Source organism: Falco naumanni, chromosome 13, assembly GCF_017639655.2.
Source record: "Falco naumanni isolate bFalNau1 chromosome 13, bFalNau1.pat, whole genome shotgun sequence".
In the NCBI taxonomy this organism is placed as follows: Eukaryota; Metazoa; Chordata; class Aves; order Falconiformes; family Falconidae; genus Falco; species Falco naumanni.
The window spans coordinates 3913960-3937661 of record NC_054066.1 but is presented as its reverse complement, the minus strand read 5'-3'; the positions used below and the strand labels follow the sequence as shown (position 1 = coordinate 3937661).

The window sequence follows — 23702 nt, the reverse complement described above, 5'->3', positions numbered from 1 at the left end:
GAAATTTTAATCTGAAATACTTAAGGTCTTAGCTAGCTAGCCATTATCCTCGAGTATTATTTAACCTACTTCATAACAGCATCAACAGGCAAAACAAAGCCCTTTGTGTAAGATGCTCCATGTTGTAGAAAAACACAAGTATAGCAGTCTAAATTATAAACATCCTAAACCCATTCTGATCCTCCTCAGCAGAGCCTGCAGAGTTTTTATTATGTTAATCTCCCAATAATCTTTCATCACGCTGACTTGTCATGTAGTGATCTGCTTTTCCACAGTAACCAAGGTCACCCGGACTCTTGGTAGGTGCCTCTTCAAGGACCTTCTGACACAGCAACAGGCTGAAGAAAAAAAAATACTTTGCCCTTTAGAAATGCTTGAGAATGCCAGTGTGAATCTTCCCATTTTTGCTACGGTCCTCACTTCCAAGAGCTGGACAAGCGGCTTCTTTCCTTATGAAAACAGGAAGGTGGTCAGTGATGGCTCTTAGTTATGCATTAAATTCATACCTTAAACAGCCAGAGACTTTGCTTTATTATATTGAAGTAGGAACCAGAGCATTACCTTCAACAAGGATGTTTGTGTTTTTAAAGAAACATACTATTGCTGGCTGAAAAGCTTAACAAGGTAGCCGTCGAAGTATCACAGCTGAAAAAGCCATCTACTTTCAGCAGTGTCTTGAAATACAGATACTAACTTCCTCAATTCAGTAATTTACCCAAAATATCCAAGAATACAGAGGCATTTGTTTAGCAAGTTTAGGTAAGACCTCCTCCAGTCTCACGGCAGTATTCCTGAGACAGGGTGACACCAGGTTGTACCTGCGGGATGTCCAGCTAAAAGCATTACCCTCTTCCCCCTCTACACCAAATCCTACAGTGTGGCTGAATACAAACCCACAATTCATCAGGAAAACAGCACGGAAAAATCACTTCAGGTTCCCCTCTTCACTCATTTGGATCAAGATCTCACAAACACACAAATAAATGAATCTGAGCATTGTGGGGTTTTAAAAGCAGAACACAGGTTTATTTACAATCAAGTTCCTATGGGCAGCTGAATAAATAAAAACTTTGCCCCATATACTCTAATTCCCCTCTGCAGAAAGTGTCAGAACAAAAGGCTAGGTTAGAGAGATGCCTGGTATAGCAGCTGCCCCCTAATCCAGCCCCTCCAAAGAACACACTTCCTTAGTAAAACACTATCAGGAAAGAAGAAAATAAAGTGCAAATTAAAAGGCAATAAAACGCTGGTGGCTTGTCTTGAGGCCCAGACGATGTGGAAAGGTTTGGCTGGATAAAGTTATGTCAGGCAGCTCACACCCAGCCACATCACGGTTTTGGATGCTTCAATAGGGACAGAGCCAAGACACCGCTCCGTAGCGGAGAGGGCTCCAGCGCGAACAGGTATATTGCACATGTGCTCAAGAAGGGGGCAAGTGGCCTGGAATTGCCAGCACCAAAACAATGGATTTGGGATTTAACCCCATTTCTCTCCTGTGTTCTACTGACAGCCGCCAGGACAGGACGGAAGAACAGAAAAAGGGATCAAACATCTATATTCCGGTACTGAAGTCACAGTATGACTACATTCCTTATCACAGCAGCACAACAGAAGGTGAACTCTCTCCTCACGCCCAATAACCAAACTGTCTGTGGAATAAAAAGATTAAAAATCTCATAATTTGTGATACCCAAGCTGTTGGAGGGCATTTTGACAAAAGGGTGCAGGCAGAAGTCCTGAAAAAATGGACCATCGCCTTAAGAACAGGTGAAACTGACAGAGAGTTCACATGACAGTGCTGGAGAGCCTGCCAGGATCACAGCAGCTCTGAACTGCGCCGGTAACTCGACGGCAGAGCTGCCAGAGCCACAGGAGACTCTCCTGAAGTGTTGGAACAGCTTTTAAGACTGCCTAGGACCTGTCCACGTCTCAGGATCTTCTCACCCCACGCCTGAACTAGGCCACAAGAACAGGAGACAGGACATGTATTAAGTCAGCATACACAGTAACTTCTTTCCAACATTTCCAACTCCGAAGTGCTGCAGATACATTTGTGTGACTGGGTATTTGGCACAGCTGTCTGGTGAGGAATCCCACTAGTACCTTCAGCTCCACTTGGTGCATAGATACTGCATGTAAAGGCATGACTACATTCTCCATCCAGAACAGCTAATCCCTTGCTGAGTCCGAGTACCACAGTGCAGTTACAGCCAGAAGAAGTCTCTGACTCAGGCTCCTTCTCCATTGCTTTAGAACTTTCCTCTGGAAAGTGAAGCCCATGCGCTTGTTAATATCCCGACTTAGGATGGATCCGAGCTCGGGTCTCCATTCTGTTCAGCCATGGACCAGCACCGCCATACACAGAGGCGCTGGACGCTCTGCCCTTCACCCTCCATCCAGTCAGAACTCAGACCACAGGACAGCCTTGTTGCCTTTGTCCACACTGACCACGTGGGCACCCGCTGGTGACCATGCGACTGCATTGATAGGAGAACTGAAATGGAAACCAGGTGTAAGTTTACAAAAAAGCTGAATTCCACAACAGTACTTGACACTGGAATAAAACATTATAATACTCTATCAAAGAAAAAGCACTTTTTCAGCTCTCAAGAGACTCAGGTTTTTAATAAACCTAAAAGAGATACAATTTCTTCAGAATATATTAAATGCACTTTACCAGAATTGTCTCTGTTTAAGAAGTTGAACGCTAACAAACCTAACCTTAATTCAATCTAGAGAATACTACCATGAATCCACAAAGAACCTGCATATTAAAAATTCTCACACACCAACACAAACTGCAAAGCTGCATGACTACAATTATTTCATAGCTCAGCAAGATTCACAATCCAGATCCCCGTTTTAAATGGCCAGCTTCCCCTCACCTGTGGTGCTTTGCAAGCGTCCTCTCCAATTTCCCAGTGAGCACATTCCAGATGTAAAGGGCCCCATCAGCTGAACCAGCAGCCACATAGTTACCATCAGGGCTATGAGATCAGAGAAGGTGCAGAAGTCAGAGAATAATTTTCAAGCCAGCAATTTATCAGCACACATGATCATTCAGCTGCAACTTCCTAAGCAAGCAGCTTGGCATTAATTAAGAGTTATGTTGTTACCAGCTGCAAACACTAAGAGGTGAAAGCACTTTGAAATCAGGACATTTCCAAGACATTGGATCAACATCTACAGATATACTCTGTCTTGACCAAGAGGTAACCTTGAGCAAGTCACAAACTCTGCCCCAGTTTTTCTACCTGTAAATGGGGACAACACAGCCAAGCATCAGGAATCACTCAATTTTGCTGGGGAAAGATTTATCAACTATCTTGCTTATATCTGACCTTACCTGAACACAACTCTTGTCCAGTCAGAGCCACATTTGAATCCCTGGGCACTGAAAAGTTAGAATTAAATAACTGTAAATTCATTTGTAAGGTGGACTTCCAGGTTCTCACTAAAAAGCAGAGTAAGGATTTCTACACAGTATCATAGGAAAAGACCTTTAAGGTCATCAAGTCCAACAATCAACCTAGCACTGCCAAGTTCACCACGAAACCATGTCCCCAAGCATCACATTGACAAGTCTGGAATAAGCTCCAGGATCCCTTTATCACTAATCACGTTTTTCATACATCTTCTTTAAAGAGGTAAATTAAAAGATCCACCAGAGCAAATTCTTTGCTGTTAGACTCTAAAGAACTTTGCTCCCCATGCAGAAAAAAAGGATACTTAAAACCACTCCAGCACTGCGGGCAATCCACAATCCTAAGTTCTGAAATTTCTAACGTGCTTGTGGAGAACATACTCACCTGAACGTCTGCTTGACAGCACTAACCCGCAGATCGATGATCTTCAGTAGATCATCACGGGAACAGGTCAAAAGCTCCGTTCGCTCCGAGTTCAGGTCCAGAGCTGTAATTCTTCCAAGCAGCTCCAGTTCTTTTACTATGCTTTCAGTCCTAAAGACAAAAGAAGGAAAAAAAAAATAAATGTAAATCACAGTCCAGAAGCCAAGCCACTGCATCAAAACTCTGACTTGTCCCAATGTGGAAAAGAAGAGCACAAAAAGGATGACTGGTTTATCCTCACATTTTTATTCTTTCCCAAGCTAGATCTCACTTTGTGGATAACACTTCCAGCCAACAGTTAAGATACTACTTTCCTCACACCCCCACCCTCTGAAAAACTAAATATCATCTAGAATAGCAAGTACTGACTGATGCAAAAATATTTACAAGAAAGCAGATTGCCTTTTCAGGAGAGAAACAGCATCCTCCCCCCCAAAAAAAAGTCCCAAACTCTAAACTAAACAGTATAAAAGCAGTAACAAAACTCTCTTTAACGGTTTTCTGCAACTCCAACAGTCTCATTCACTTCTAAGCTCAGGAAGAAGAGTGCCCTAGTGCAGGTTATACCTGGACAGCAACCCCATAACCATTCCTACACTAAAAGCTCTCTTACAATAGTTTTACCTGATGTCCCAGAAACGAATTTTCTTATCAAAATGTCCGCTCATTACACATTGCTCAGTACATACGATGTCATTGCAGCTAGATCCTGCAAACACTGTTTTTATACCTAAAAAGGATAAACCAATAGTGACACACTGAAATCTACACTGTACAAATTGATGACCTAAACAGTTCTATGAAAACAGAGACAGAAAATAATCACTACACCACACACAGCAGTGTCCAAGGAGTGCCACAGGGCAGACAAACTCTTGTCTTAGAATAATCCTGACTTAAGTCTTCAACAACCTCTCTGCCCTTCTCAATCTCCTTTGCTGTGGCTAATATCCCTTTAAATGCTCCTGTGACAGCTGCTTTACTTCCACTTCGTATTTAATTTGCTACTGTTAAACAACATGGAACTGTCTCCTTGACCTATGTTTGCAGTTCAGGTATCAAGGTAACCTTGAATCTCAACTTCTCTTAGTGCAAGCAGGTTTAAGACCCATCAATAGGAGGAAACCTAAAGAAATAAGGCGTTTCTCCCAAAGAAAAATCTGGATCCTAGCATTTCCTTTATTTGAGATGTTGAAATTTTTTAGTACGTTTCCAAGAGACATTTACATCTACGTCAGGGTTAAAAACTCTGACATGGCTCCAAGTTTTTAGTGGAAGACTACAATACCCACCCCCTGACTGGTAAACAAAGAACACTCACAGAACACAGCTGCTGTTAATGTAATAGCATTAACACTGCTTCCTGCATACGCATGATTTCTTTTTCTTACTCCAGGTAACAGGCAGAAAGAATCCAATTACTTGAATAACAACAGAAGATGAAATGGCTGCTAGTTTTTGCTTTTTTTGACTAGCAATAAGATGAAATAATCTAGCTGGTGTCAGGCTTCCATATACATTCAGTAGAAGCACAGAACATGGATGAAAGACAAAAGTTAGGTTTCCTTACAAACTTTGCTGCGGAGGTCCCACAGCTTGAGGGTCCGGTCATGACTTCCCGAAACAATGCGTGCATTGTCCAGCAAGAACTTGGCCGACAGAACTTTACCGCTGTGACCTGTCAGGGTGTGCTGAGGATGAGAGATTTACATGGTAAAATTGCACAGTTCCACTTGCTCCCTTTCCTCGTAGCTTACTAGTTCTGCTGTTTAGCAACTCAAAGACACTCTTAAATCATAATTTGCAGGTCTACTGTATGGCCTGGAGGAAAAAACCCAACCATCTATTATAGCTATATACATATATATATATAGCTATATATAGCTATATAACAGAGATTAACACTGAGTAGGAGTGTTAAGTAACACAGAGTTCAGCCTGAAGCTGGGAGACACAGGTTACCTTTAGCTGCAGTTTTTCTAGCTATTTGGGGAACCTGCAAGCTCTCTTCCTCAACACTCCACACCCCTACGTTTCATGGACAGATGGCAACTGCAACACAGCCTTGAAGGAGCAGTGAGCAGAAGGGGTTAAAGCATGCTGAAAATGGAAACCGCGCCTTCACATTTTTATAATGAGCTTCTCTCGAGGATATGACAGGGTATCTACGCTGTTGCTACACTTCCAAGCCTGAAAGCTAAGGCAACTGGAGATTTCAGAAAAACTCCCTGCAGCAGTTCCCGTAACTGCAGGGGGAGGCTCCGCAGGGCTGAGAACACCACGAACCACATTCCCTTCAAATTGCTGAATGTTACATACTAAATCACAAAACAGGTAACGAATGACTGAATTAAGAACTGTGAAAAACAAAGAAAGAAATCTCTGGTATATAGTTAATTTTTTTTTGTTTTAAATACTCAAAGGACTATCAAATTACACAAAGCAATCTAGGCTTGGGAAATACAAAACAAAACCCCTTAAGAATGGAAAGGAATGGGAGCAGTTTGGAAAAAAGAAGTAACCTGATACACAACACAAACTCGAAAGAATAAATCATCCCATAAAGACCACTTCGTTTTAAGAAAGGTCACAAACTCTGGAAAGGAGGATCTAAACTTTCACCCTACATCTCTCTTCTGCTCTTGCTGCACAGTCATTATGTACAGATATTTGCATTTAAGTAAGGACTTTGTGGCAAGATTTACCACAATTTCAGCTTCACTGCCTGCTGCTCACGTGCAAGCTATGGCAAATCCGTATCACACGCACTCCTAGAATGCACTATTTTATTGCAGCGAACAGTGAATGCGCTTGCCCAAAACTGATAGTCAGCAAGGGCACGAAAAAATTACAGGAAGCTACTGTGAAGCCAGGTGGACATTTGCAGGGATAACTAACTTTGTAGCGAATAATCTATAATCTGCTGAACTTTTATTCATTATAATTCACATCCAATAGTAGGTTTTGCAGCCAAACAGAAGTTGCAAAAGAACAGATACTCTCCACTTTCCTGAATGAGACCTGATATCTCCACACTGAGAAATACCCAGTGAATTACAATGCAACTCTAGGTTATAACTGACATGTGAAATGTTGGAAGATTCAGAACATCAGTGTAGCATCTTCCTAAAACAAAAAGTTGAGAGAAAGCATACACAGGAATGACAACAAACAAACTTCTTAGAAAGCTGACAAGAAACTTTTCTTTTGGCCAACTAAATGTGATAACTTCTTTAAACTAGAGCGGAGAACATGATACAAAGGAGTTGGGAGGAGAGGAGGAATCTTTCAAAACACATTGAGAATAGTCAAGCACTTTTAGGCTTGCTGCCTTTAACAGCTAGGCAAAGGACTTATTTTCAAAAATGTTGCTCCTGACTTTGAAGAAAAAAAAAAAAATTGTCTTCTGCAAGCCTTCTTCAGCAGTCCTCTCTGGACTGAGGCTAAAACACTAAAGTGGTTCTCCACAAACCACAAGAAGTGTTTACATTTGCAAAGGGGTATGTATTGGGCGTATATGGCAAGGTCTTACTGGCGGCAGGGGTTGTATTGTGAAAATATGCATTAACTGGAGTTTCCTGCAAGACTGTGCAGAGACCAATACTGTATTTTAGGTCTTGCTGTGAAGACCCTTAAGAGACAAAGATCCTGTTAAAAAGAAGAGTTATTGAAAGTGTATATAGCTGTCCAACTTCCAAAACTGTCATGTCCCATTAGACAAAACTGGAAACACAAGACGGAAGCAAACTGAGCACTACTTTGCCTTCAAGAGACTCACCCGTAACCGATTATCATCAACTGTCCAGATTCTGCTGGCAAAGTCATTTGAAGCTGCTAAGAGGTATGAACCCTGTGAACACAAGATTAATTTAAAACTACTTCTGCTAGTCAATGTGCAAGTTAGTTAAACTCAAAAGTATTTCTAATAAATTATTAAAATCTTATTAGTGCTGTATTGCCAAAGGAAAAAAAGAACAAAACCAAAAACATAGTAGCGTATACCAGTATGGAAAACTAGTGTAACAACTTCCAAAAAGGCTGTGGCTTTTACTTCTCAACAAAATGTGACAGTGATTTGTGGTATCATGACTACAGATAAAAGGAATAACAATAACCAGATCAGAAAGGACATTCCCTTTTTCCTTCTGCTGCAGTGAGGAAATGGGTTCTAGTCTACCCTCATATATTGTGGGTTTTTTTTCCTCTTTTTTGATTTTTTCACAGGGAAAAAACCCTGCATCACTACCCCCACTGATTAATTAGGCCTCAGACTTGAATTAGCCCAATTCTTGTAATTTTCATTCGAATTCTAACATCTTAAACTAAGATTCCAAAACCAAAATCTGTCCAGGGAGCAATAAATACACTTGTTCATGGCTTTAGGCTTTGGCCTCTTCCAAGTCATCCATGATGGAGAATGTCACGAGATTAATGCTTGCACTCCTGTCCCTCTTAAAAGGCTTTCTGAATCCTTAAAGCCCTTAAAGCATCTCACCTCAAGCAGTTCTGTCCTCAAATGTGTTCAAGCAACTTACCAAAATCAGAACTAATTTCTTCTGCAGATTAACAGTGCCAGCAAGTTTCTAATGAGCTAGTCAGTGTCCAAAGGAAGGATCCTTTTGGGCATGTATCAATAAAGTTTAGCACATAAAATCACCAAATGAGAGAAACGAGGTCAGCTTTGGTCTACTATCTATGCAGTAAAGTGCTGTGTTATGGAAGAGGTCTCAGCAGAAAAGTCAGATCATGAGTCCAGTTACAACAATCCAAAACCTCAAACTCCTTCAAGCCGGACTGTTGGATGCTGATTCCAGTCATGTCTCCAATACTTCAGGTTAACATGAACTGAACACATCACAAGCTGTCAGCAAACACTCTGCCAGCCACACCATCACTGTGCCATGACTGGCAAGAAACTGCTGGGAGAAAAGGTCATGGAAGTGCAAGCCTTAGGATAAATCAGACCTTTTACTATTCATCACAGACCTCAGCAGAGCACTTATGGAAATAAGCTTCACAGAAAAAAGCCTCAGTGTATTTGCTTCTTTTGTGCTGTTATGCCAGCTTCAGCGGGAAGCTGAAGACTAATTTCTTACTTTAGACAAAGCCTAGTGTATTTTATCATAATGTCAGCCAATGTCTGAGCTGCATATCATCTTCTAAATTGTAAACAAAGTTGAGAATTACAGATGACAGCATATAAAATAAAGATTTTTTGTGCAATTTTTAACCATTTGCAGTTTTACTCTCGTAAGTATTTTAAGTCATTTCTTAGGCAACTTTTCAAAGTGTTAGAATGGAAATGGATAGCAGAGCACAACATAATTCAATTAATTTACTCCAATTCCCAAAGAGTGGATATTGCACAGATACTCACAGCACTATCAAATTCTATGCTGGTAATCCCAGCATTACTACCAGAGAGGGAACCTTTGGGCTCACACCTATCTGCACAGAGAAAGACAAACAAAAGTTAAGCATAGGATTAGAACAGAAACTGACACAAAGTGAACTATAACATCAGCTTGCTTAGCACCCCACCATAGCCCAAAGCAAAAATGTTTACCTCCCAAGACTTCCCAAAGCTTAACCCTCCGGTCCATGCCTCCTGTTGCTAGTAACCGGGAGCCAGGGCTGAACTGCACTGCATTCACCTCCCCATCATGTGCATCCTGAGGAGTGGGAGGAACAGAACAGCCACCCAAAATGGAATTAGCATAGACCCAAAAAACACAGACTAGAAAGCTATAGAACTTAAAAGGTTATACAGAACCACTGCTGTAGATCTTCCAGCAGTATATAGGAAACAAAGCCGCAGACTGAAACTCTACTATGGTTGATGGTATACAGACAGAGCAAAAAGGCTGATCCTTACCTAAAGAAAAAAATGAAAGCACACAAACACTAGCAAGGACTCAATGGTGATAATAAACTGCCAGAAGCCTTACAACGCGTTGCAAGTTTAGGCTTTATAAGATAAGGCTTTTAAGATACAAAAAAAAAAAAACTAAGGAAAGGACAGAAAACAGGTCATATACTGTAGTAGGAAACTAATTTTTCATTTCTCCATCTAGAGCCAGCCATGGAACGTGATCCAATCAGTTCATGCAACTCCAGAACACCAGAACACTCAAGTCAGGGTTGAGTTAGGAAAGTCTGCTAGAAAACAGCATAACAGATCAGCTGCATTCATTTGGTGTACTGGTGATAACGCTACTTTATATTTGTGATTAAGTAGTACTGGCAAAGTTGTGACATCTCTCACAGAGACCTTGGGCTTAAGCTGTGGCTCCTATCTGCAGGTGCAGTGACACTCCTGCTTTCTCACAGCTTGATCTTTTGCAGCTTGAGTTGGCCACTGAATAGTGATTCTTAACCTTCTAAAACCTAAGACGATCTTAAGATTCCTTCCTTTTTTCCCCCCCCTCTGTTGATTTCACAGCTTTGTACTACTTACCCACATAGTTTTAGTACCACATTCTTAATTCATTTGCTGCATTCCTTTTTAAGTATTTGCAGTAACTGCTCTTTCAAAATCAGTTTTTCAGGAAACTTGTATTTTTCTGGAACTCGTTGCTTGAACTTGGTCTGCCAGCTCATATTTAGGGGTCATCACACTTCAAATCTGATCTTTCTACAAGTGCAGAAGAGCCATTCAGAACAAAACTGGTCAAAGGTCTTGCCTAGAAACTATGCCAGAGAATGATGGCTGAAGCAGCTACCTTCCCTGCCTTCCCAAGCCTGTTCTACTCATCTCTCCAGAAGTGAGTCTGGTCTGCTCCCTGTATCTGCCAAACCTCTGGCAAAATCCTCGCGTTGGAGGACTGGAATGTTCTGCTGGGCCTAGACAGGTCCTCACACTCCACCTGGGCTCCAAATGCAGGAGCTACAACATAACACAGATCATCTCCAGAAGGAACACATGGATTACCATGAACCGAGTACAGACTTCTTCCTTCTAACATTGCAGTGCTAACGACACATCATCTCCATACTGTCACAGTCTGACAGGCCTACTGCTGCAGCTGCTCCTACTCCTGCTGCAAGATGGGGAACTGGAATGGGGCAGCATTCCCCACGTTGCCAAGACTAGGGGTTGGCATGTCCTACTGTGGTTTACCCCTCTATATCGGGAAGACAGGCTGCACTGCTCTTGCAAGTTCAGATGATATTACAGAAGATCAAGAGAAAGGTGAAAATAATGTAACTTTTCACATGGTTCTTTAAAACCTCACATATATAGCTTTGCAGTATCTTCTATGATAAAATCAGACATCAGCTGTCGATCAGCTGTGCTTGCTGTACATAGCCAGAGGAGAAGAGAGGTTGCAACACGTAACTGCAGTCATGAACACCTCCCCTGATGCTCCCTATTCAAGCCAGCTCCAGGCTGTCCCCTAAGTAAGTTATGACTCTGTTCTCACTTAAGGTAACATTGCTACTCCCGCCACCCCATGACTTCCATGAGAGAAGACGCTAACAGAGCAGGCTGGGAATACACAAGCCTCCATACTGCAGTGAGCCGCGCTGTTACTCTGGATGAAATACGTAATTTCACACCCACGAAATACCCACACCCAGCACTGGAGTGCCTCAGCAAGCTCAAGAGGAATGTTCAAACAAGTAGCTGTGTTACAAGACAATTTACCACAGTATCTTTCATTCAAACAGCAACGCCCACTGCTTTAAGTTTGGCCTTGTGAGGCCAAAACACATAGAGGAGGTCTCAGCTTGAAAACTTTAGATCACACACAACAAATGAAGACACCCCACTACCACAAGCTCCTCTTAACCAGTTCTGTTGGATAACATTCAGTGCCACAACTCCCTTCACTGTGGAGAACTGGAACTGAATTAATCCTAAACTGTCAGCAATCTCTTCCTCAATCACAGCTCTACTATGGCATGACAGAACAGGGACTGCTGGGAGCCAGGAGGGTAATGGAGTGTAATTCCCCTGTGCGCTCAGACCTTTTACTAGTCATCATTGACCTCAGTAAGACAGACATCAAGCACATTGGCTCCGACAAGCATCTGGGCTAAGAATTACATGGGATGAATTATGCTACCAAATCAAGAATTCCTTCTCGTTTGGCAACGTTAATAGAAAAGAGTTTCAAGAGAGCAGTTCCCACACAAAGAGGATTCATTTCCTCCAAAGACAGTAAAAGGAACGGTAAAACTGAGAACTCCTATACTTACAAAGACACATATGGCAGTAGTGGGCACTCTCACTTCTTTACTGGCACCTGGATGTGGCTCTACATTATCCTGGGGAGCAGGGAACGAGGACAAAGAACGTCTCCTGAGATGAAACAAAGTAGAAATATTTTAAAATGAGAACTGAATGCTGTTTCTCTTGAGTTCATCCAGATCTGTATCTGTCACTTAACTACACTGTACAGCAATTAAAAAACAGGGGAAGGAGGAGTTTAACTTTCTTTTATCCCATCTTTCAAAAATTACATTTGTCATATAACACTACATCCATTTCTGACTTTCGATATTTCATAGCACACCAGACAAATGACCTGAACTGATTACTGACCTCATTTTGGAGCAGGTCTTTTGGTTTGTTTGCTTTTTAACAGGAAAGAGGGAATGACTGCAGCCGAGTTCAGCCAGAAAGACTGTAACTCCATCACTATGTCTAGGGAGAATCAATATCGTTGCAACACCACATCCGAGGCAGCAAAATGCTCCACTCAAAAGCTCAGGCTGCACAATTTAAGCAAAGACCTTTCACCCAATGCAGAGATTAACTGAGGACTGGCTCCACTCTGGATACTAAACACAGAGCCCAACAACTTATTTAAAATAACCCTATTAGAGGAACAAAGTGCAGTGGAAAGTAAGAGCAAACCCCAAGTATTCTCTCCACAGAGAGGGGCTCATTGCCTCCCTAACTGTAGACAGTTTCTAGGCAATGATATCAACATCTGAAATCTAATCAGGATAATGCAGCTGGGTTCCATGTTACTTCAATGGAATACATTCACATGCTGGACTAAGAGTGGATAATGTTTTCACCTGGCAGCATCAGAAGATTGATGTCCCAAAAGGGGAGACTCAGACAGACTGGAGGGAAAGGTCAGAGGTCAGCACACGGCAAGATGGAAGAAACAGGAAGTTGAGGAGAACAAAAAAAGAAAAAAAAAGGCAGAAGCTAGAAGAAAGGCTGAAATTAATTTGTTCGTATTCCCTGCATCACCAAGATTTTGGTGTACATTGAAACCAATATACAAAACAAGGAGGTGAAAGTGTTCTAACCTACCCAAAGATATTAGTGATAGAGTCCAGAAGGCCTCCAGCTGGCTGGGAGAGTCGCTTACTGAAGGAGGGGAGGACAGGTTTAAACCTTGTGAATAGCTTCTCCACATAAAGATCAATACAAATACATGTCATAGCAACAAGTCTCTGGAAAGACTCCCTCCCCTGCAGGCCCAGTCCAAAGACAGAAAACACAGGCAGGCATCAGTTCAAAAGTCACCAGTAACTACAACTTAGAAAATAATTTGTGAGTGAAGTTTCTTCAATTTCCTTCAACCTCCACCCTGTGAATTACTGGGTTAGATATAACAGTCTGCCAAGTCTGAAGTTTCAACCTAATTAATCCGTGCTCTCATGTAACTACCTCTTACTTTCCACTCACTGCTATTTTAGAGAAAGAAAAAAAGATGCATTTAATCTAGGTCAAGACATTTCAGCTAAATCTAAAACCCCAGCTATTTGCAAAGTCACATCGATATCTTGTATAGTAGCAGAGGCATAATACAACAAGCACTGCAATACCCATGTTACTGTCTATTTTGGTTTTAAACCTTTGTTTTCAAGATTAAACACAGATTTTTTTCAGAGACTACAGTAATTTAGTTAAAAAAAGCAAAGGAAAACCAGCATATCTAAAGCATGGTAACAGAGAACACAGCACACAAGTTTCATACTGCTCTGGTAGAAATACTAAAGCGTGTTCCAGCTAAAGAGAAGTAAAAACCTAAATAACGTACCGAACAACTCCCTTATACCCCTTGTGCTTCCTTAGTGACATGGTACAAAAATCTTTTTTACTACAAACCTGGATGTTCGGCTGACAGCTCGCACTGGAGATGTCTCCTCAGCTGTGTCAGAGGTTTCATCTGCAAGCACTTCAATATCATCATCCCTGCTGAAGTGAGAGAAAACAGCTCATTTTCAATCAGCCAGAGCTTCCTATGGAAACCACCCATTGATGTATACGAATTGAATGGATGACAGCGTTCCAGGGTCTAACCCACATCTAGGTTTATTTGGCTGTGGTAACATGCAGGTAGATCCAGACAACAGAAACACTGATCTAGCTGTCACTGCCAGAGATACTACATTCAACATACAATGTCTGAAAACAAGTACCTGCAGCACCTAAACTTCAGGTTTTTCTTTCCAGCTGCGACTTGCACTCTTCACTGACAACACAGTTGGACTTCTGCCTCCCTGTTTATGTTGACAGGCATCCTTTCCAGATTCTCTTTACCACAGGGATTGCATTCAGCTTGCAGCACTACACATAGCGTTATAATGACCTACAACCTCTGAGCAAGGCTTTGCTACAGGGTAAATTATATTTGCTGGAACCATTACAAAATAGCAAAAACACGAGTTATTGCAACCCCAGACAGAGATGATATCCTATTTTCACAGAACATTTTTTGCTGTTCCAAAACAAGGACGTATTAAAAAAAAAACCACAAGAGTGCGAATTTTCCTTCCTCATCCACACCAAAAACATCCTGGCACTTTCTATACTGTTGTGCTTCAGGTGCTGCTCCATTAAGTATGCAGGATGTTCTGGTTCACTTCATTAAAACTGTTGGTGTACCGCTGAACAGAAGTGTGAGGTTCCAATGCATACACCATGAATTAATCCAGCTAAACTATTCAGCTAATGCTCAAAGCTTCTTCCCCATTAGTCATCGCGGGTTCTGACAGCCTAGCATTTTTTCCTTCAGTGATGATTTTTCCTCTACCCCTGATTTTGCAGGACAAACTATTTTTAAACACGCTCTATCAACCTGATGACATTTGACTGAACAGGATGTTTAAATTCAGCATTTAAATAGGAATTCCATTCCTGACATCAGATAGACTCAGCTGCAGAAGAATTGAAGACGATGGGACCGTTTTTAATCTTGTATTTAAAAATATGTCTACATTTTAAGTTTAAGACGTTGGAGGACAGTCTATATGAAAAGGCTATGGAAAATATGTTCTCCGATTGGAAGTATCAGGCTGATATTTCAATAAAACACTATCACGTTCTGCTAATGTTTCGTTTTTAAAATCTGAAGTTTGAGCTCTTAGAATTGGACATAGCAGAAGAACTTTCCATGTTAACTTCATGTATTTTTTAAGTACATAAACAAAGGCACACTCCTTGAAATGCTGTAATTTTCCCCTTCAGTAAGCAGCACTTTTATACAATACAAACCCTCTAAAATTACGAAATCAAAAAGGAATCTAAAAGATCTGTGAAGCAGAGTTCGAGTAATTTACAGGAGCAATCATTTTCTAGATTTATTTTTTTTTGGTTAAACAGGTTTCTTTTTAACTTCTCAGTATCTCGCATCAAATTATTTATGGAACACTGAGACCACCATCCCCACCACAACAGGAAGTAAAATATTCAAGCTGTTACGCTACAGCTACCTCTGAGGCCAGTTCTAAGACAGGAAGGTCTCACTTTGGGTGACGGAGAGGAAGAAGCTTAACAAGGAAAGTAGCCACAGACCTTACATGGGTGTTCCCCCCTCTCCGTGCAACATTATTTAGTGAAGAATTTAATATTCCAAGATATTTCATGTGCTTTTACATCAAATAATGTGGGCAAGAGGGATATCACTATTCTTACAAGCTGGGAAAGCTGTTCTCTGGCTTGGGACTGTCTACTAGCCTGTGACACAGAGGTCAGCAGTAATCTTTTCATGGAGAGTCACACCTCAATAAGCTAAGGGAATGGAAGCATTTAAACATTTATAAAAAAAAAAAAAAAAGCAAAGCAAATCGTGCTAATCAGTTGTATTGTTAATTGCTGTTTCAATTTTCCTGCCAAATGCTAGAAGCTCTCTCATCCTCCCCTTATAAATGCCCTTCCTACCTACCCCAGACTTTTGTGGGGGACCTCTTCCAGAGCAGATACGCTGCTCCTATCATGTGCAAGCACATGCAGCACAGAGGCTTAACGTGACTACATGATGCTAATACAAAACCAACAGATATAAAAAAAAGCCTGCACACTGCTCTGGCACTGGGCTTTGAAGACTGTCTCAGCAGTCTCCAGTAACAATGCAGCAGGTGCAGTTTTTCTGGATTTGGCTAACACGGGTGCCAAAAAACTTACCAACCTGGTGCAAAGCACCTGTACCATCAACTGCCCACTTCAAGTAAGCTGATTAAATACCACCCAGGAGCAAACACAGCAGTGAAAAAACCAAGAGATTAGAGTATTCATCTCTGGCTTGCCAGGTAAAGTAACTCCACATCTATCAATTTCTTCCTTACAGAATAAACCTCTCCCAGTAAAGAAGTGATCAGTGTATTTTCATCCACCTTAACTCACTCAGTACCTGTTCCTACAGGAAATGCTTGAACCTATCTTTGTAGTCTAACACTTAAAAATACAGGCATCTCCAGAGTGTGTTGCTTCATGACTGAAGAAGTATTTTGATGACCAAAGGCACCACATAACCAATGTTTTTATGCTGAGATAATATATATTCACCACATGAACCATTCTTTTCAGTCCAAGCATCTATTTTTAGCCATAACAGAGCTCCTTCTTCTGGAAGTTCAAGGAGGGAGAGTTACTGTACATTTTTGACTTTACATTGAAGTTTAAACACTCCTCTACATCACCAAATTTAGAAATAACAAAGATACCATTTATCACGTATCTGCGTAAAACTGAGGCATGAAGTGATGAAGGAGACTATAAATCAAGACTGCTTACGGTTCAACAGGCAGGGGTTCTTTGGCAGCTTCTGCTAGCTCCTTCTGCAGCCTGGCCTGTCGTCTCCTAAGAAAAGGAAAGCAAGGTTATTTAAAAAAAAGAACAAACCAACCAACACAACAACCCCCCCCTCCCCCAAATAAACCACTCAAAAACCTCCTTAATCCCATTCCAAAGGTCACCCTGCACAGTTTTGATGGGCTTCTTAAGATTATTTTTTTTTAAATAATAATAAAAAGATCAGACCATTGCTCTAATTTTACTCTGTTTTTCAAGATACTCAGTGCAGGAGAGGCAGTTTTCTTACTGTGATTAGTGAAGGACAAGATCAATCAAGTGAGGCAATAAGGTGAAGGGTACCTAACGGCCCTTTATGACCCATATGGATGCAGATATGCTTGGAGTGCAAGAACTTGACAAATAATGATTATGTTAGTAAAGACAATACAAAACTGCTCAATACTTTAAGACCTGTATTATAACTCTTAGTCTCCAAGTACTGTTAGCTTGCAAGTAAGCTGAAACAATTCAGAAAAAAATTATTATTTTGCAAGGAAAAAAACAAATGTACAAACTTATTTTTGCAAGTTATACACGGCTCAGTCTCATGGCAGCCAATCCTTCTAGCAGAATGCAAAAAACACTTCAGTTGTTTAAGTCAAAAAAGAATAAAACTAGGGTTAGGAGTATCAAGATGCAACATGAACAAGAGAAGGCCAAGCCTAACGCCAGCAAAACCCTCTCAGTTTTTATCTGATTTATGATCTTCAGGCCATAGTTAAATATTGCTCAAGAAACAAAAGAACATGTTTTATTCATTTAAAAGACAGGAATGTTTTCATGAAGCATCCATCAGAAGGAACACAAAGTTCTGGACTCTCATTGTGTTGTGCAAGAACAGAGAGCTCTTGGAGATCAAAACTAAATCTGGTTTTACCCTAGGCACTCAGTATTCAAAAATATATTGGTAAGTAGTTTATCAAATAGAGGTCATCGGTCTCACCTTGAATCCTTTTCATTCTCTGCATTCAAACGATTGGCTTCTTGTGCTTTCTCTGCCATCCAACGTGAGACCAGCTCCTGGTTGTCTTCAGTAGTTTTCCTTAGTTTCTCCTCCAAGGCATTGAAGGTGATCTGGAGAGCATCATACTCATCTTTCAGTGTCTGATTAGCTCGCTCAAGATCTTGCAGTTTGCTACGCAACTCCTGGCACTCCGTTTCCAGTTCAGAGATCTTTTGCAAATACTCTGCAATCCTGGAATGATAACAAAATATACAAAAAACAATGAAGACCTCCTTTGGGACCTATACCATCTTCTTTGTGCCTTTTGTACAACACCCAGCAAAGGAATTTTTAGCCTGTGGCCAGGACTCCTATAAAATATTACAACACCACTAAACAACCAGAAGTCTGGGTCTCATACCAAGAACACAGACAAAACCGTTCCTACTCACTTCGCTTCATTCATCTGCATCTCTTTGTCCTTCTGCTGCATTTGGTTATTCAGATCAATTACAGACTGGGCCAGCTAGGGAAAGGAGAAAATTACATGACAAAATGCAGGGATGCCAGCTGGATAACACACACTGAGCAGCAACCAGCTAGAGTACAGACCAATCTAACAGTATAAGCACAAAGCATACTTTTCAGGTCTTTCACAGCTTTCTATACAGATCTGTTCACTCCCCCCATCACACAAGTCATCAAATCAGGGAATCCACTTTCAAAAATGAGTTGTCAAAAAGTTACTGTTCTTTGATAGCTCACTCCTTTCCCTCAAAAAGTTTCTTTAATAAAGTCACATCAAACTGAACGCCTATTAAGAAGAAATTTTATTTTTTAAAGTAGTGGAAAAATCAATGCAGAAACTAAAAATTGCCAAGTAAGCCAATGAGTACTAAGAACCAAACAACAAATCTTCCTGTGACAGCCAGGACTACAGAAGACCTGTAGCTCATATATTGTAAACACAGGTTTCATGAAGTTTTCCAACAAAGAAAGTTGCTGGTGGAATCTCTGCAGTGCACAGGAAGCAGAGGGGCAGAGGCCAACACTAACGATGAGCTGCTGCGAGCTCACAGCTACCCTGTCAGCAAGCAGCAGCAAGCCCGACAGCGTTCAGAGCCTCAGCTGCCCAGGGAGAAGAAAGACTGAGGCCCAGAGAGAAGAAAAACTGAGTTTTGAGAAGAGTGCCTGCCTTGGTAGACATTTAGGGTACCAGGTTGGGTGGGCAGAAGGAATTTTCAGTACTTTTGACTAGTCAGTGCACACCTCCTGTAGAAAGCTGTCTCCTCTTTGAAAAAGCCTAAAATGACTGACACTGGAGCTTCTCCACAACTCTAGTGAGGTGTGATCAAAGGATCACGGTAACATTTTCCAGGTCACTCCTGCCTTCATCCTATAGAAGTCTGCAGTACCATTCAGGTACTAGCTCCTGGAGTCACTCAATCCACTGCTGTGGTTTTTAAAAAACCAATTCTGCCAATGAAGTTGCCACATCTTTCCGTTAAAAAAAAAAACACAAAAAAACCCCAGGAAAACAACCCCAAAACAACCCAAAAAGATGGCTTTTCCTCTCCTCCAGGCCCAAGTCTCAGCTTACAGGATTCCTGGGCTCCCTACCGCACCTAAATGGCAGAACCAGTACTCCCTTTTCAGCCTAACACCATGGCATTCTCAACCTTTGCTTCTGCTTGTTTTGTCCACTCGTTTACAGCAGTGGTCCTACAAAGTGAGACAAATGAAACCACATACAGCCACCTATTCTCTCACTCATTACAGGTCTTTTCAGTGTAGAACTAGTGGTCATGCACAGCTCTAAACTGGATCAGTTCCCCCCTCCTAATAAATACAGTTAAAAACCCACTCATGAAACAAAACTAAGCACTTAAAAACTGTGCTATGGTGACAGCGTAAGCTCTTCTTTCCCAGCTGTCAGTTTTAAAGACCAACCATCTCTGGTTTATTTCAATCATCAAAATGGGGAATTAAAAAAGGGCTGTACAAGAAATGAGGAAAAAATGATGATGAATACGCTTGGTAAAATTACAGTCATGTTCACAAAGGGCCACATATGGACCATACAGAACACAAGAGGACTTCCTAACCTCGCCACGTTTCTTATGCAGCTCTGTCAGCTCCTCTTGATGCTTTATCTTCAGCTGTGCCAATTCCTGCAACTGAGCATCATTCCATGTGCCATCATGTCCTGGACTGGAGTTTAAGAGAGAAGAAGAAGAGATGTCACAAACCAGAATTCAATTGCTTCTGCACCCTCGACAGTCTCAGGACACTACCTCTCTTGCATTCTCTATACTACATCAGAGATACAGGTCATTTATAATAAACCAAGCCACAGCTAGCTCCCCCACAACACACTTCTCACCAACAGAAATGCCATTATATAGTACTGGAAAATTAAGTTTACTGAGGACTCAATTCACCTTTTTGTAAATTTCTAAAACAGCATTCAACCTCAAATGAGAGACAACTAGCCCTTGCTTAAATTTGCACGAAGACAACTGAGTCTTAGAAGTACACTCTTCAAATTCTGGAAGGATTACAAATATTTTACCACTTCACATTTGTTTTGGAAGGAGCTGGTGGACCTCAAAGATGCTAGATATCTGGAGGGAGCATAATTCAGGGCACAGAACCAAAGGCCAGGGAATCAAGGGTATACTCCTGGTGTTACAAGTTGCTTCTCCGCTGTCCTGTGTTTTAGCCTCTTATTGTATAGAGGTTTTGTGGTGTTTTTTTGGTTTGTTTTTTTACAACACAATTGTACCATGACATAAGCTGGAATTTCTATACACCAAAAGAACACACGTACCACCCCACAAACAACTATGATTGTAACATTTATCACTCATGTCTTTGAAAGCAGAGACAAGAACAGAAGTCAGGTTTTTAAAAGCATGTATACGTATCACACACAGAGACTCTGAGCAAGTTAGCAGATATATTTTAAGTTACAGCTTTTAAAAAAATAATTCTCAGTTAATCACTATTATACCAGACAAACAGAACAAGGTAACTGCAAGCATCTGTTTCTGCTGTCATTCTATGTTGTAACACTCCAGTGGGAAACAGATATTGCATTCAGAAGCTGAAAGGTCTCCCAGTGGTATCAGTAACTTAATGCTCTTATCAAAAACAAAAAACCAACACCTCACTGAACTAATGCTATACAAGAAGACACTGCATTTCCAAAACACTGTGTCCAAACAGATAGGAAACTGAGCCCTGTGGTAATATCCAGCACACCCTGTAACTCTGGCCATGTACACCTCTATAGACAGAATTAGGTATTCCTCCTTGGTCTTAAGGTAAGTAAAAGTGTTTTTTCCTCAGCTACTTAGGATAAGGAAATTAATTCTGTTTCGAAAAACTGTCACATACTGAGGGCAGTATCAGAGTTCAGCTTAATATTTACTTTGAAGATGCTGTTTCTGTGCATTTCTTCTCACCCTCATCTACGCCAGCCTCATCTGTTAGAGTAGGCGTTCAACCAGAATCAGATTCCCATAAACTAAAGATGATTCAAGAGAGCTGCAGTCATCAGAAAGCTTTTGAGATCTTTCACACAGGTGTTAACTCCAGCCTGCTGGCCAAATGCTAATATTTTCCCCGCAATTCCTGTAAAATCGTAAAGTTCTTCTTTCCTTACTAGTAATAGTACACACTAGCCTCAACTATATTTACTTGCTTTGTATCCCAATCAGACACACACATACAATTTTGCATTATATGCAAAAAGAGTTTCAACAGAAGAAGCAACTCCTTCACAAGTAGGAAATTCTGCTTAGCCCTGCCTTCTCTTCAGTTACACCAACAGCAGAACCCAATAGCCTTTACCTGCTGGGATTTACATCCTGTCCAAACAAAGACATGCTACTAGCATACTGGTTTGCTGTGGATTCAAATGCCAACAGAATACGCAGCATGACTGCTGCACACAGCGCTGGAATGCTATTCCCAGGTTAAAGAGAGGAAGTTTCCTGAAAAAAATCCTGCTGAAAGCAGACAGAACACACATTCTTTTCAGCATATGGTGCTTATTTAGGACTGACACTTCACAATCATGATTTTCTCCATTCTCCCCTTCTATGTGATAACACAGATTAAAAGACGGCCTGCACTGCAGTGCTTACAAGACCAAACAATTTCAAGAGCCATATCATTAGGAACAAACACCAGGCAAACATAAGCATTACAAAGCAAACAGATCAGAAGCAGAAGCTCATTCCAGTCCAATTCCACACCTTGAATTTCTGATAAATTAATTTGTCCCAAAATGCAGTCAAATCTTTCTGCACTGTATACTGCAAACACACTGTAACTTGATAAAGTTTAGAGTTAGTTATAATTTGGTTTTAGTTCAGCAGAATTCCACGTTTCTTTTATTCCAAGTTACTGTAGTAACCTCGAAGTTGTCTGTGTTTCGAACACATCATGAAACACAATGTGCTTCAAACAGTGGATTAGGTAACAGTGTGCATGACAGACAACTGACTGACAGAAAAGGAATTTTAAATACCTGATTTCATGTCTGCTCTGCATGTCATATTTTTCTGCCTGAAGCTTATCAGCCAGCACTGCATGAAGGTCTGACTTCTCTAGTAGCTTGTTATCTGAAAGGGCAAAAAGCGCAATGAAGAAGACAACCAAAAAGCAAAACCAGATTCCCACCCTCTTTTTCTACCAAGATCCAGTATCTTTAATGACTGTGACGCAACCAAACATTACTTAAGCCTCCACCACATGAATGTGCACTTCTCTGATGTCAGCAGGCTAAGGCAGCATTCCGCTGCCACCCCAGGAATCCCTCATTAATCCAGATGCTGCGTGTGGAACTGCTCTTATGAAAGTTTAATAGCGAAACCGCTCAAGTGTACTGCTATCTGCTAAAACAGAAGGAGTTCAGGGTTCAAACTCTTTATGGCCCCTTAGATGATAGCAATGGAAAACAGGCCTACCAGAGAAGTGGCCATACCCCACACTCCTCACCAAGTTTGCTCTTTTCCCCCCCAGGTCACACAGCACCGGGGCCACCCAGCAGCTGTCGGGTGGCCCTCGCTGCCACCCGCCCCCTCACAGCTGAGGAAGGAGAAGCAAGCGCTGGAGAGACCCTGAATCGCGCCAAATTTTAGAACAGATCACAAGCACCTTCAATAGCACTGTTATTCTCAAGTCCACCAACATCAGAGCGGAACTGCACAGACAATTTAGACATTCAGTCACTATCCACAGCACCAACTCGGTTTAGCCCGTGAGGGAACTGAAACAACTACTTCTTTTCTTCAGTAATGCAGAAAGCCCAGTTTTTCTCAGTTTTAACAATCATTTCCCAGCCAGTCTTCTGAAAACGACACAGCGAAGCCCCGGGGGGCCTTTACCACCGCGTTTCCCCCACTTTCCGAGGAGGAGCGGGGAGAAAAAGCGCCTCTGGGCCTCGGCCACGCCAGGGGAGCCGCGCCGCCGCGGCCCACTTACACTGCCCGATGATCTCCTCGAAGGCCTGCCGCTGCAGCCGGTCCCGCCGCCGCAGCTCCGCCGCGATATGCCGCTTCCAGGGGGGGAAGCCGGCGGCGCGCAGCCCCGACGCCATCTCCGCGGCGCGGCGAGAAGGGGCAGCGGAGGCGAGCGCCGCCCGGGCCGCGGCCTGCGAGGGGCGGCCGAGGGGCGGGGGAGGCGGCCGGGAGCGCCGGGAGGCCGCGGCCCGGCGAGCGCGGCAGCGAGGAGCGCCCTCTCAGAGCCGGGGCTCGGCCGGCGCGGCCCACGGCCGCCGCCCCACGCCCGCCATGGCGCTGCGGCCGCGCTCTGTCAGGGGCCCTTGCCCCTCCGCGGCGCGCCACGATGGCGACAGCGG

General features: G+C 42.1%; 1 protein-coding gene and 2 non-coding genes across 9 annotated transcripts; all 3 read right to left on the bottom strand.

Moving 5' to 3' along the window:
* Positions 1-1001: 1001 nt before the first annotated feature.
* Positions 1002-23651, bottom strand: ATG16L1 (autophagy related 16 like 1). 7 transcript variants are annotated; one of them, XM_040612692.1, is made up of 19 exons: positions 23327-23651; positions 22371-22464; positions 19939-20044; positions 18286-18359; positions 17834-18085; positions 16831-16896; positions 13924-14010; positions 13123-13179; positions 12879-12926; positions 12051-12153; positions 9415-9520; positions 9226-9296; positions 7627-7698; positions 5419-5539; positions 4473-4578; positions 3810-3959; positions 3347-3394; positions 2886-2987; positions 1002-2494 (listed from the first exon to the last, which is right to left on the bottom strand). In XM_040612692.1, the coding sequence occupies exons 1-19, from the start codon at positions 23439-23441 to the stop codon at positions 2401-2403; spliced, it is 1872 nt and encodes a 623-aa protein (XP_040468626.1). In that variant the 5' UTR covers positions 23442-23651; the 3' UTR covers positions 1002-2400. The 7 variants fall into 7 exon arrangements, with proteins under 7 accessions (XP_040468626.1, XP_040468625.1, XP_040468627.1 ...); XM_040612691.1 differs by having other exon boundaries at positions 13924-14013; positions 23327-23650; XM_040612693.1 differs by lacking the exon at positions 12879-12926 and having other exon boundaries at positions 13924-14013; positions 23327-23649.
* On the bottom strand, positions 8572-8835 carry LOC121097153. Its single transcript, XR_005830800.1, has one exon.
* Positions 11571-11841, bottom strand: LOC121097152. Its single transcript, XR_005830799.1, has one exon.
* Positions 23652-23702: the final 51 nt, after the last annotated feature.